General features: G+C 36.5%; 1 protein-coding gene across 1 annotated transcript in view; it reads right to left on the bottom strand.

Moving 5' to 3' along the window:
- Window positions 1-11,049, bottom strand: part of NUP210L (nucleoporin 210 like) — a 289,674-nt gene that overhangs the window by 156,792 nt on the left and 121,833 nt on the right. The window contains exons 11-13 of the mRNA XM_007948554.2: window positions 5,702-5,839; window positions 4,595-4,750; window positions 1,897-2,095 (exon numbers count right to left, since the gene is read on the bottom strand). Coding sequence (XP_007946745.1) covers window positions 1,897-2,095; window positions 4,595-4,750; window positions 5,702-5,839 — 493 coding nt within the window. The remainder of the gene's footprint in view (window positions 1-1,896; window positions 2,096-4,594; window positions 4,751-5,701; window positions 5,840-11,049) is intronic.

Genomic DNA, 11,049 nt, shown 5'->3' with positions numbered 1-11,049 from the left:
AAAAAAAAAAAAAAGTAGGATGGGTTGTACTATAGAGGTTTTGAATGGTAAACTAAATGAATTCAGCTCTTCACTGGCAATGAAAAGTCCCTCAAAATTTTTGAGCAAGGAAATGCAACAATGAAGTTGAGCTTCATGAAGAAGCTCATACCACCTAGAACCATGATTATCAGAGGCAAGAATAGTTAGAAGGACATTCTAGTAACCTAGCTGAGCAATAATGAGGGTTTAAAAATTAGGGAAGATACCATGAGAACAGAGTAGAGGAAAGGTATGAAAGAGATATTACAGCAGCAAGAACAAGGAGAAGTTGAAGATGCTAACCTTATAAATGTGTTCTGATACTTAAATGAGTTAATATATAAAAAGTATTCAGAACAGTGCCTGAAAATAGCAAATATTAGGTTAAATGCTACTACTGCCATTATTATTGATGGAAAAGCAAGATCAGAATCAAATATGAAATTCAATTAACAGGGAACAAAATTGATCTTTATGGATAGCTTATTCATAGTCTCCTTATCAGAAAAAAAGATTTTATCTTTAAAAAAAAATAATACATATATACATACATACATATATATATATGGGTTTTTATTTGTTTTTGTTACAGACTTTTCTAATTGTTTTTTCTCCATTTTGGGGAAAAAGTCCAAGTGACCCTAGAGAAAGGTCCTAGGCTCTTTATACATGTGAGGTGCTCACCTATATAGTTAATTTTATTCGACAGAAATTATCTATTAAAGAATTTGTATAACAAAACAATAATTTATTATAAACCAAATAGTAACTAGTATTTTTCGTTTTTTTCTGCCTTTGCCTTGCTTTAAACTGGCTGTGTTAGTAACTATACTTCACTATTTACTGTGTGTTTCTTATTATCTTATATCTGGAATTGTTTTACTGGGTTTCTACATTTTCTTCATTCTTCTCAGATTAACCTGTTCATTTCTTGACAACTGTTAAATTCTAGGAAGTGAGATCAAAGACTGATAGCTGGGTGTTCTTGTGTTGTAAATGCTAGGGAAATGGTTTACTAAGAGGAATATACTGTTTTGTTGTTGAACTGTCATTGTCACTGTTATTTTTTTAAAATAATTTTTTTTTTTTTTTTTTTTTTTGTATACACATAGTAAGGAGCTCTGGTAGCATAGTGCCTAAAGCACTTGACTGCTAACCAGGAGGCTGGCGGTTCAAACCCACCAGCCACTCCTCGGAAGGAAGGTTGGGCAATCCTACTTCCGTAGTGATAACTGCCTCGGAAACCCAAGGAGGGGTCGCTATGAGTCAGGGCCTACTCGATGGCAAATAACAACAACAACAACATACACATCGTAAATGGCACTATGCTCCTCTTAGAGTATGTTGTTGTTCTTGTTGTTTTGTGCCGTCAAGTCAGACCTGACTCATAGCGACCCCTCCTTGGGTTTCCGAGGCAGTATCACTACGGAAGTAGATTGCCCCATCTTCCTTCCGAGGATTGGCTGGTGGGTTTGAACTGCCAGCCTTCTGGTTAGCAGTCAAGTGCCTTGGCCACTATGCTACCAGAGCTCCCTAGAGTATGTTAGAGTGTGGTATATATTAAAGAAAGAGGAAAGAATTAAAAAAAAAAAAAAAAGAAGAAAGAAAGAGGAAAGGCTAGAAACAGACAACTTCAACATGAGCTGACAACTGATATTGCTTGCATAGTCACAACGAGACACTGAACATGTTATTTGATTTCTACATCTGTAAAATGAGGAGTATAATCCTACTACAAGGCAGTTGACAGAATAAATAAAAGTACTATGAAGATAGGTAATAGGTAAATTTAGACTATAATTTGTAGTTCCTGAACTGATGATTTGTCCCTTAATTCAAAGACAGGAAGGACAAAAACAAAAAGTTTACTCTCGCCTTCTTTGAGAAGAGTAAAGACTCCTTGCTTATCCATGTTCAAATCCAAAGGCAAATGAGAGCAGTCTGTGAATGCAGTGGCCTCTTTGGTCCCCTTATTTATATGATACATTGCAATGGGGATTTCTATAATCTGGCCAATCTCCACATCAGCATGAAGTGGTAACAATTCTATTTTGTTCAGTTTCAGGACATATATCTGGAGGGAAAAAAGTAATTCATCTTTCAAGAAAGTTATATCAGAAAAAATCTTAGGAAAAAAGATATCATTCCTTAAATATTCAAAAATATATACAACATTATAAGGCACTCTGCTAGGTGCTGAACATGTCTCTCTTTATTCCTTAATCAATTGATCTCTCTCAAGCCTCTACCACCCTACAGCAGGGGTCTGGCAAACTACAGCCAGCTGTGCACAACCTGGTTTGTATTGTGAGCTAAAACAACAAAGAATATGAGATATGAGTAGACCATTATGTGACTTGCAAAGACTAACTATACCTACTATCTGGCCCTTTTCAGAAAAGGCATGCTGACTTCTGACAGAGAGCACACTCTTTCTCGATGTCTTTTGTCTTTTTTTGTCACTTTCTGTGTTTCTTCCACTGGTTCCTCTTCCTCAGTCTATGTTTCTTAAAGTGACACATTACACAGGGTCCATCTTCTCATCTTGCTCTTCCAGGGAAATGGTAACCACTCACAAAGCTTCAACAACCAATCATACGCTAACATCTCCAAATTTTATCTCTAGCTCTAGTATTTCGGTTGAACTTCAGACCTCTATTTCCAGTTACGAAAATCCATCTGGATGATCCATAGGTGAGTGACATTAAATATATCCAAACCTCATCATTTTCTCCCTATTTTTCTTGGTTTTCTATCTACCCAGCTGCCAAAGCTAGAAACCTCCAGATCATCTCTGTCTCTCTAAATCTTTCACTAGGATGCCTAACTGGGCATTAATTCTGGTTAAGTCTACCCTTAAAACAAATCCCAATTTGTCCCCTTCTCTCTATTTTCAATACTATTTCACTAGCTCAGACTTATCTGGTTTGGCCTTCACTTTCTGCCGTCAATCCACTCTAGTCTATTAGTCTATACCACCAGTACCTATTTTTCAATCCTTTATTATTATTAGTAGTAGTAGTATACCTGTTACTATCTGATTAAGGAGCTCTGTGCAAGAAAGATGAGGCAGTCTGCTTCTGTAAAGATTTACAGCCTTGGAAACCCATAGGACAGTTCTACTCTGTTCATCAAAAATTGAAATTGACTGGACGGCAGTAGGTTTAGGTTACTGTGATAGTTGGAGCTGTGTGTCAACTTGGCTGGACCACAATTCTGTGTGGTTTAAGCAGTTGTGATGTGGTTATTCCCATGATGTGATCAGATGTATATGTTCTGAGCAGCCAATCTGTTGAAAGGGAGTTTCCCTAGGGGTGTGGCCTGCTTCCAGTATATTTATGGACATCCTGGGACAAGAGACACTCTTCTGTGGATTGGGATTCTGTTGTGCTGCCTACAACTGTCCATGAGCAAACAATCCACCATTCGGCCTGGAGATCTTGGATTTGTCATTCGTTGGAGTCAACAGCCAGTATACTGCCTGCCAACCTTGAGCTCCTCAGCCCTGCAGCTGTGTGAGTAGGGAAAAGCCTCCAGCTTGACATTTGATCCAAGAACTTTGGACTTGCCAGCTTCTATAAGTGTGTGAGCCATTTTCCTAAGATAAATTTCTTTTTCTCCATATATATAAAAACTTTACTGGTTTTGTTTCTCTAGAGAACCCAGTCTAACACAGTTACTATGTGATTATAAAAATAATTAAAAAATCAGAAACCAAACCCACTGCCATCAAGTTGATTCCGACTCATAGGGAACTAGATTAAAAATAATCAGACTTGTTCAAGTTCCTACCTCTTTCAGATAATTATTGACTACTCCTTTCCACAAGAATTCTTCACTTATAAGCTATAATTATAGCTATAATTCAACTAGTTCTCAACCACATACTGGTTTAAAATATCCAACATATTATTTTCTTGAAATGCTATTTAACTTTTCATGGGAATACAGCTTCCTAATTAGACTTTTTAAGGTAGGGATGATACGTTATGCTTCTTTGAATCTCCTGTGATAGGCTATCTAGTATGGTGTTAAGTACCTAGGAATTACTTAATAAATGTTCATTGAATGGTAGCAAAATGCTAACTCATGCAGGGAATAGTACCATATGTCAACATATTCTAAAATGGGGAAAAAAAATAGGAAAATGGTTATACAATATAGGAAAAAACAAGCATTTTCAATCTTTTAGGAGCAAGATTTACAAACAAAAACATGGAACTAGTAATAAAGTTAATATAAAGCCTTTTACAGATCATTTGTATGATATTGATAAATAAAATAGCTAACATTAGGTGTTGAATATATGTCAAGCATTGGGGTAAACATCATCTCAGTTAATTCTTACAATAAGCCCTTGAAGCAGATATTATCATTATCCCTGTTTTAGAGATGAGGAAACAAACACAAAAGTTAAATAACCGGCTATTAAGTGAAACAGCAGTCAACTCAGAGCATCATTTTTAAATAGCCAATTTGGACAGGAAATATTTTTTTAAAACATGGTACTGCACTTAAATATAGATAGCAGAGTCTCAGGGGTGAGAAAAAAGTTCTTTGAAGACTCATTTACCTTAATTTCTCCATATCGAAAAGGATTTTGTACATCTCTGGCCAAAACAGTGCTGATCCCTCTGACCTGACCTGCAGTTACCACTCCTTTAGTGGTTACCATGGCCACTGTTTCATTAGAAGAGGTCCAGGTGAAGTTGCCACTACCACCCTCTACCTGTGAAAAAACATAACCTTACATTTAATTATTATAGAAGGAAAAATAAAATTTAAATGAAAAAGTAAAATGCGGCTACTGAAATAAAGTTTAGGAAATAATAAAACTAATTATTTCTGAACACATTAAGAAACTATAAACTGGGGGGGGGCAGGAGTGCATAGGTAAGAAGGACACAGGGAAGAGTTAACAACAGGGAGGAAGTAGGAGGAGAGCTGTTATACTGTAGGGAATTACAGTCAATGTCATGAAACAAAATATGTATGAATTATTGTTTGGAGAATGAATTTGCTCTGTAAACTTTTACCCAAATCACAATAAAAATTTAAAAAATGTTCAATAAACTGTGCAGCTATTTACTGTGTAGTAAAGTAGACAAATGAGCAAGGAAAATACTAAGGCAAGGTTAAGTAAGGGCAGTGTCTCAAAATGTTAAAAATAATAATAATAAAAAAGAACAAAAGGGAACCTGATAAAAGTCTATAAAACTCACAAAGAAAGGCTATACGGAAGAGAGACAGAAAGTAAATCAAGTCTGGTTAGCAGTCAAATGCCTTAAGCACTACGCCACCAGACCTCCCAGTCTTGTTGTAGATAACAGTATTCAAGAGCATGATTTTGTTGTTTCCAAAAACTGAGATATCTTATTAGGATTGGGGAAATAAAATTTAACTTTAAATAAATTTCAATAAATTAAGCTATCAGGGAAATTGGCTCTTTGTGAATTCTTATATTACAGGATACTATACCTGTACTTTAGGAGCTCTGGTAGCATAGTGGCTAAAGCACTTGACTGCTAACCAGAAGGCTGGCGGTTCAAACCCACCAGCCACTCCTCGGAAGGAAGGTTGGGCAATCCTACTTCCGTAGTGATACTGCCTCGGAAACCCAAGGAGGGGTCGCTATGAGTCGGGGCCGACTCGACGGCACATAACAACAACAACAACATACCTGTACTTTATAACGATATGATATTCCCATAGAATGATGAGGAAATGCCAGAAAGTTGGGTGTAAGCTTGATAGGAAAATAAATCTTCACTTCTTGCTGGTGCTTGATTGGAAATCCTACAGGATGACTACTTTTACTCTATAAGAGCAGGAAAAAAAAAAAAAAAAGAAGCAAAATAGATTTTATAAGGGCAATTCTTATGAAATATATTCATACTCAAAACATCAGCAAAACAGCTATGCTAATGAATTACTCAACCAGTGTCTATCTATAAAAGAAATAAATATTCCTATTCATTAGAGAGGTACATATATTATGGTTCAATAATGCAAGAGATTTTGCTAGACCTAAAATAAAGTACCATAATCAGGGAAAATAGTAAATAAAAATTTCCTGAAATAAAAGAAAATTTGTCACCATGAGTCAGAATTGACTTGATGACAACTGGTTTGTTTTTCTGTTTTATCAATATAAAGATAGAAATCAGAATCTCAGAAAGAATGACTTTTAGACACTATCAGTTCTTAAGGTAGCTGGGTCCAAAACTGAAAGTAAGTCTTCCAGTTTAAGAAGAGCATCATTCTCTCACGGAAACAATTAGTCCAAAGGACTGGTACACCAAGCGATCATCAGCCTATATGACTATTAGACCAGAAGAACTAGATGGTGCCTGACTACCACTGTCAACCACTCAGCAGGGGATCTATGTAGGACATCCTGGATAGAGTTGGAGAACAAAGGGGAATAAAACTCAAAATTGTAACAAAAAAAAGGGACCAGGTTTGCTGGTCTGATGGAGCCTGGTGGAAACCCTGAGACTATGGCCCCTAGCTGTCCTTCAGGTCTAGAATTGAACACACTCCTGTGGTTTCCAGCCAAACAAAAGACAGGCATATGAGCTGAACATTTACATTAGGGAGATAAACTCCTTGGAGAGATCAATCATGCAAGAACAGAAGGGCTGTGTATGCACAGGGAGACAGCTTGGAGGGCAGGAGTGCTTGGGAGGGAAGGACACAGGGAAGAGGCGACTATGGGGAGAAAGTAGGAATAGAACTGTTTCATTGTGGGAGATTGTAGTCAATGTCATGAGACAAAGTGTATGTGAGCTGCTGTATGGAAAATGAATTTGCTCTGTAAACTTTCATCCACATCACAATTTAAAAAAACCCTTAAAAAAAAAAAAAGAGCATCATTCTGATGGTATTTAGGTGAACAGTGAGGGAAATCAAGAAGAAACCTACTGGGGGTGGGGCAAGAGGCATATGCTAGATCTGGATAGAACTTTTCTAATTCAATAATAAGGTAATAGTATAAAATGAGATATGTGAAGCTGAAACAACCATATTGAAACCATGAGAGAATATGTCTGAAAACAAGGTTCAATATATTGAGAGTGGCAGAGCTGAAAGATGGAAAAAAACTAGGAAGACATGTTGTAGCATGTAGGACAAAAAGGCAGAACATAGTACCTAAAAGGCAGAGGATGGACACACCCTTGGGAAATATTTATTACAAGAAACGACATAAAATTTCAATTGTGTCTGCTTTCACACACAAGAAAAGGACATGGAATAAGAGATAAATGTAGAGATAAGACAACAGACTGGTCTAAGGAGTGACATAGCTGAGGGCAGGATGGAATTTAACCCTTTTGTGGGCCATGGGTGTATAGAACCTACCTACATTTTCTGCCTCTGGGGCTTTGTGGACAGCTGCCATCCCACTTATAGTGCATGATGCCATTTTGTAGGGGCCTGTATAACAGTGTGAATCTGAAGAAATGGGCCTCATGCCACCAACCCAAGCAGAGACCCATTGCTACATATATGACCCACTAACTGCATCAAAATTCCTATTACCCCAAAAAATTTTGTTTTTCATTTCATTCAACATGCTTTCCATTACTGAAAACAAATGGCTTCAATGAACAATTCAAAGCAGAAAATAATTCGGTCCTGAAAGGGTTAAAGTGAAGTATGCAAAATAAGAAAAGAATATAATAAAATTTAAAAACGCATTAAGAGTTTTAAAATGCAATAAAAACAGTAAAAAGTAAAATCAATCCTGTAGAAAACTGAATGCTTAATGTGGAAAGCAATTAAGGAAGCTATCACAGAATGTAAGGAAAACTTGACAGGCTAAAACAGAGAACAGAGAACCAGAGATCCAAAGTCTGGATAACCGGTTGTGGCTAATAGATGTGTTTAAGTACCACTGACTTCTAAGTATCACTTTCTACTAGTTTTGATCTGTGGTACTTTTCACTGCCATTCTATTACAATTTCTTCTTTAATATATGAGTTATTTAGAAGTGTGTTACTAAAGCTTCTAAATATGTAATTGTTTAGAAATCTTTTATTGCTGATTTTAATTACATTATGATCACAAAACAAGGTTTGTAACTAAGTGGTCACTTTTTATAAATGTTCCAAATGAAATATAGAATAGCTTCTCTATTTGTTGGGTGCAGGGTTCTATATATTTCTATTACATCAAACTTGTTAATTTTTTTGTTCAAACTGTTTATATTCTTATTAATTTGTATCTGGTAATCTTTCAATTTCAAGTAGTGATATGTTAAAATCTTCCAATCTGAGTGTAGATTTGATGGTTTCTCCTTGTATTTCTGTTAGTTTTTGCTATATACATTTACTTAAAATGTTTCTTATGTCTACTGGTAAATTATTTGTATTTATATAGTGCTCCACATTATCCTTATTAATTCTTTTGGCCTTAAATTATATTTTATCTGAGTATAATACAACAGGTTTCTTTTAGTTAGCATGGTTTATCTTTTTCTCTTCCTTTATTTTCATTCATTTGGTGCAATTTTATTTTAGGTGTGTCTCAGATTTCTGATAAAATGGCAGAAATTAGTCAATTTATGTTTACTGTGCCTAAAGATATATTTAGACATATTTAACACATTTTTGTTATAATCCTTTTTCTTTCCTTATTATGTTCAACATTCCCTGCTTTTTGTTGGACTGATGGATTGATTAAAAAAAAAATCCTACAATCCCTATTTTTTTTCATCTGCTTTTTGGAAGCTATAGGAGTATTTCTAGTCTTTCCATTGTCCTTTCAAATTTTAATTGATACTTCTAAAAATAACAATGCAAACAAAACCAAGCAATAATCAAAGATGATAGGAGAACACTTCTTTAAGCAGAATGAAAACTTAAATTTTTAGATGAAAAGGACTCATCATGACAAGGAGGTGGTGGTAGTTACAAGCTCTAACCTTATCTTTGATCAAAAATAATAAATAGAAGGGTTGATAATTCTTAAAATGACAATTAGGAAGGAAAAAGAGATCATCTACCACCTTTTACCCAACCTCCCTAAAATATTCCAAAGCAAGGCAAGTATGCAAAAACCAAAAAACTAAACACATTGCAGTTAAGTTGATTCCAACTCATAGCAACACAGAGTAGGACAGAGTACAACTGCTCCATAGGGTTTTCAAGGCTATAAATCTTTATGGAAACCAACTGCCACATCTTCCACCCATGGAATGTGGAATTGTTGGTGGGTTCAAACCACTGATCTTTTGGTTAATAGCTAAGTACTTTAACCACTGCAACACCAGAGCTCCTTAAAGCAAGTATATGAATGCCACTGAAATTAAATAAGACTTTATTAAATTAACTACGCCCGATACCCAGACAGTTTATTCATGTCCTTGGTCACTTAAATATGGACCAGACTTAAATTAACAGAGATCTTGCAAAATCCCAAGCTAATACCAATCTTTTGAGTTCAGAAATAAAGATCTAGGAAATATTTTTCATTTGACTTTCCAGAAGGAGATCTTAAATCTTTTTTTTTTTTTTTTGACTAGGTAGCAGACATAGTTGGTGCCCTTTCCAGTGCTGTTGTCAGGTGCCATCGAGTCAGCTGCAACTCGTAGCAACCCTACGTACTACAGAACAAAACACTGCCCAGGCCTGTGTCATCCTCACAATCTTTGCTATGCTTGAGCCCATCATCACTGCCACTGTGTCAATCCATTTCACTGAGGCTCTTCCCTTTTGTCACGGACCTTCTACTTTACTAAGCATGATATCCTTCTCCAGGGAATGGGCCCTTCTGAAAACATGACCAAATTATGTGAGATAAGTCTGGCCATTCTCCCTTCTGAGGAACATTCCAGCTGTACTTCTTGCAAGACAGATTAGTTCATTCTTCTGGCAGTCTATGGTATTTTCAGTATTCTTCCCCAGCACCACAATGCAAAGGCATCAATTCTTCATTATTCCTTCTTCACTGTCTAGCTTTCACATGTATATGATGAGGCTACTGAAAATACCATGGCTTGGGTCAGATGGATTTTAGTCTTCAAAGTGACATCTTTACTCTTTACCACCTTAAAGAGGTCTTTTGCAGCAGGTTTTCTCAGTATAATATGTCATCTGATTTCTTGGCTGCTGCTTCCATGGGCATATCCAATAGTCACTGCTAATAGATTTCTTGCCTACAGGAACCCAATTTTGTTCAGACATTCAAGGCTATGTGGTTCAAGACGCATATGGGTCTCTCCCTGTCTGAAAGGAGTGGACCTTAATCAGTCTAAGTCAATCATGGGAATTACAATCCCCTTGCTGTATTTGGTTTCGGAAAGGGCACATAACATTATTCTGGCCAATGTGGTATATAGGTAAGTCTGCTAGAGGAATTGTAAAAGTGTTTGCTTTACTCTTGAAAATGGACTCAAGGAAGAAACATTATCTCTTTAAGTCTTCAGAAGTAATGTGAGTGACACATTTGGAGCTGAAGCTACCATATTATAACCATGAGGAGATATGTCAGAAAACAAAGGCCAATACACTGAGAGTGGTAGAACTGAAAAATGGGGGGGAAGGTGGATCTTGTAACACCACTGGGCTGTTGACTTAAGCAGCCCTAGAATAATCATAATAATCCACCACTTGTCTGTCAGTTTGTTGTATTGTAGTGGTTTGTGTGTAGCTGTGAGGCTGGAGGCTATAACACTGGTATTTCAAATACCAGCAGGGTCACCCATGGTGGACAGGTTTCAGTGGAGCTGCCAGACTAAGACAGACTCAGAAGAAGGAAGAGGCCATCCACTTTCCACTTCTCAAAGAACTAGCCAGTGAAAACCATATGAATAGCAGTAAAACACTGATATATTACTGGAAAACTTTATGAATAGCCCTGAAACGGTGTCCAATATAGTGCCAGAAGATGAGCCCTTCAGGTTGGAAGGCATTCAAAATATGATTGGGTGTGTTAGATTGGGTTCTCTAGAGAAACACAAAAACCAGCAAAGCGTATATATATATAAATACACACACACACACACACACACACACACACACACA

This window comes from Orycteropus afer, unplaced genomic scaffold, assembly GCF_000298275.1.
Source record: "Orycteropus afer afer isolate SDZICR_OR568_19922 unplaced genomic scaffold, OryAfe1.0 scaffold00217, whole genome shotgun sequence".
Lineage (NCBI taxonomy): Eukaryota > Metazoa > Chordata > Mammalia > Tubulidentata > Orycteropodidae > Orycteropus > Orycteropus afer.
Note: the sequence above shows the minus strand (reverse complement) of the source record. Positions and strands in the feature narration are given on the sequence as shown.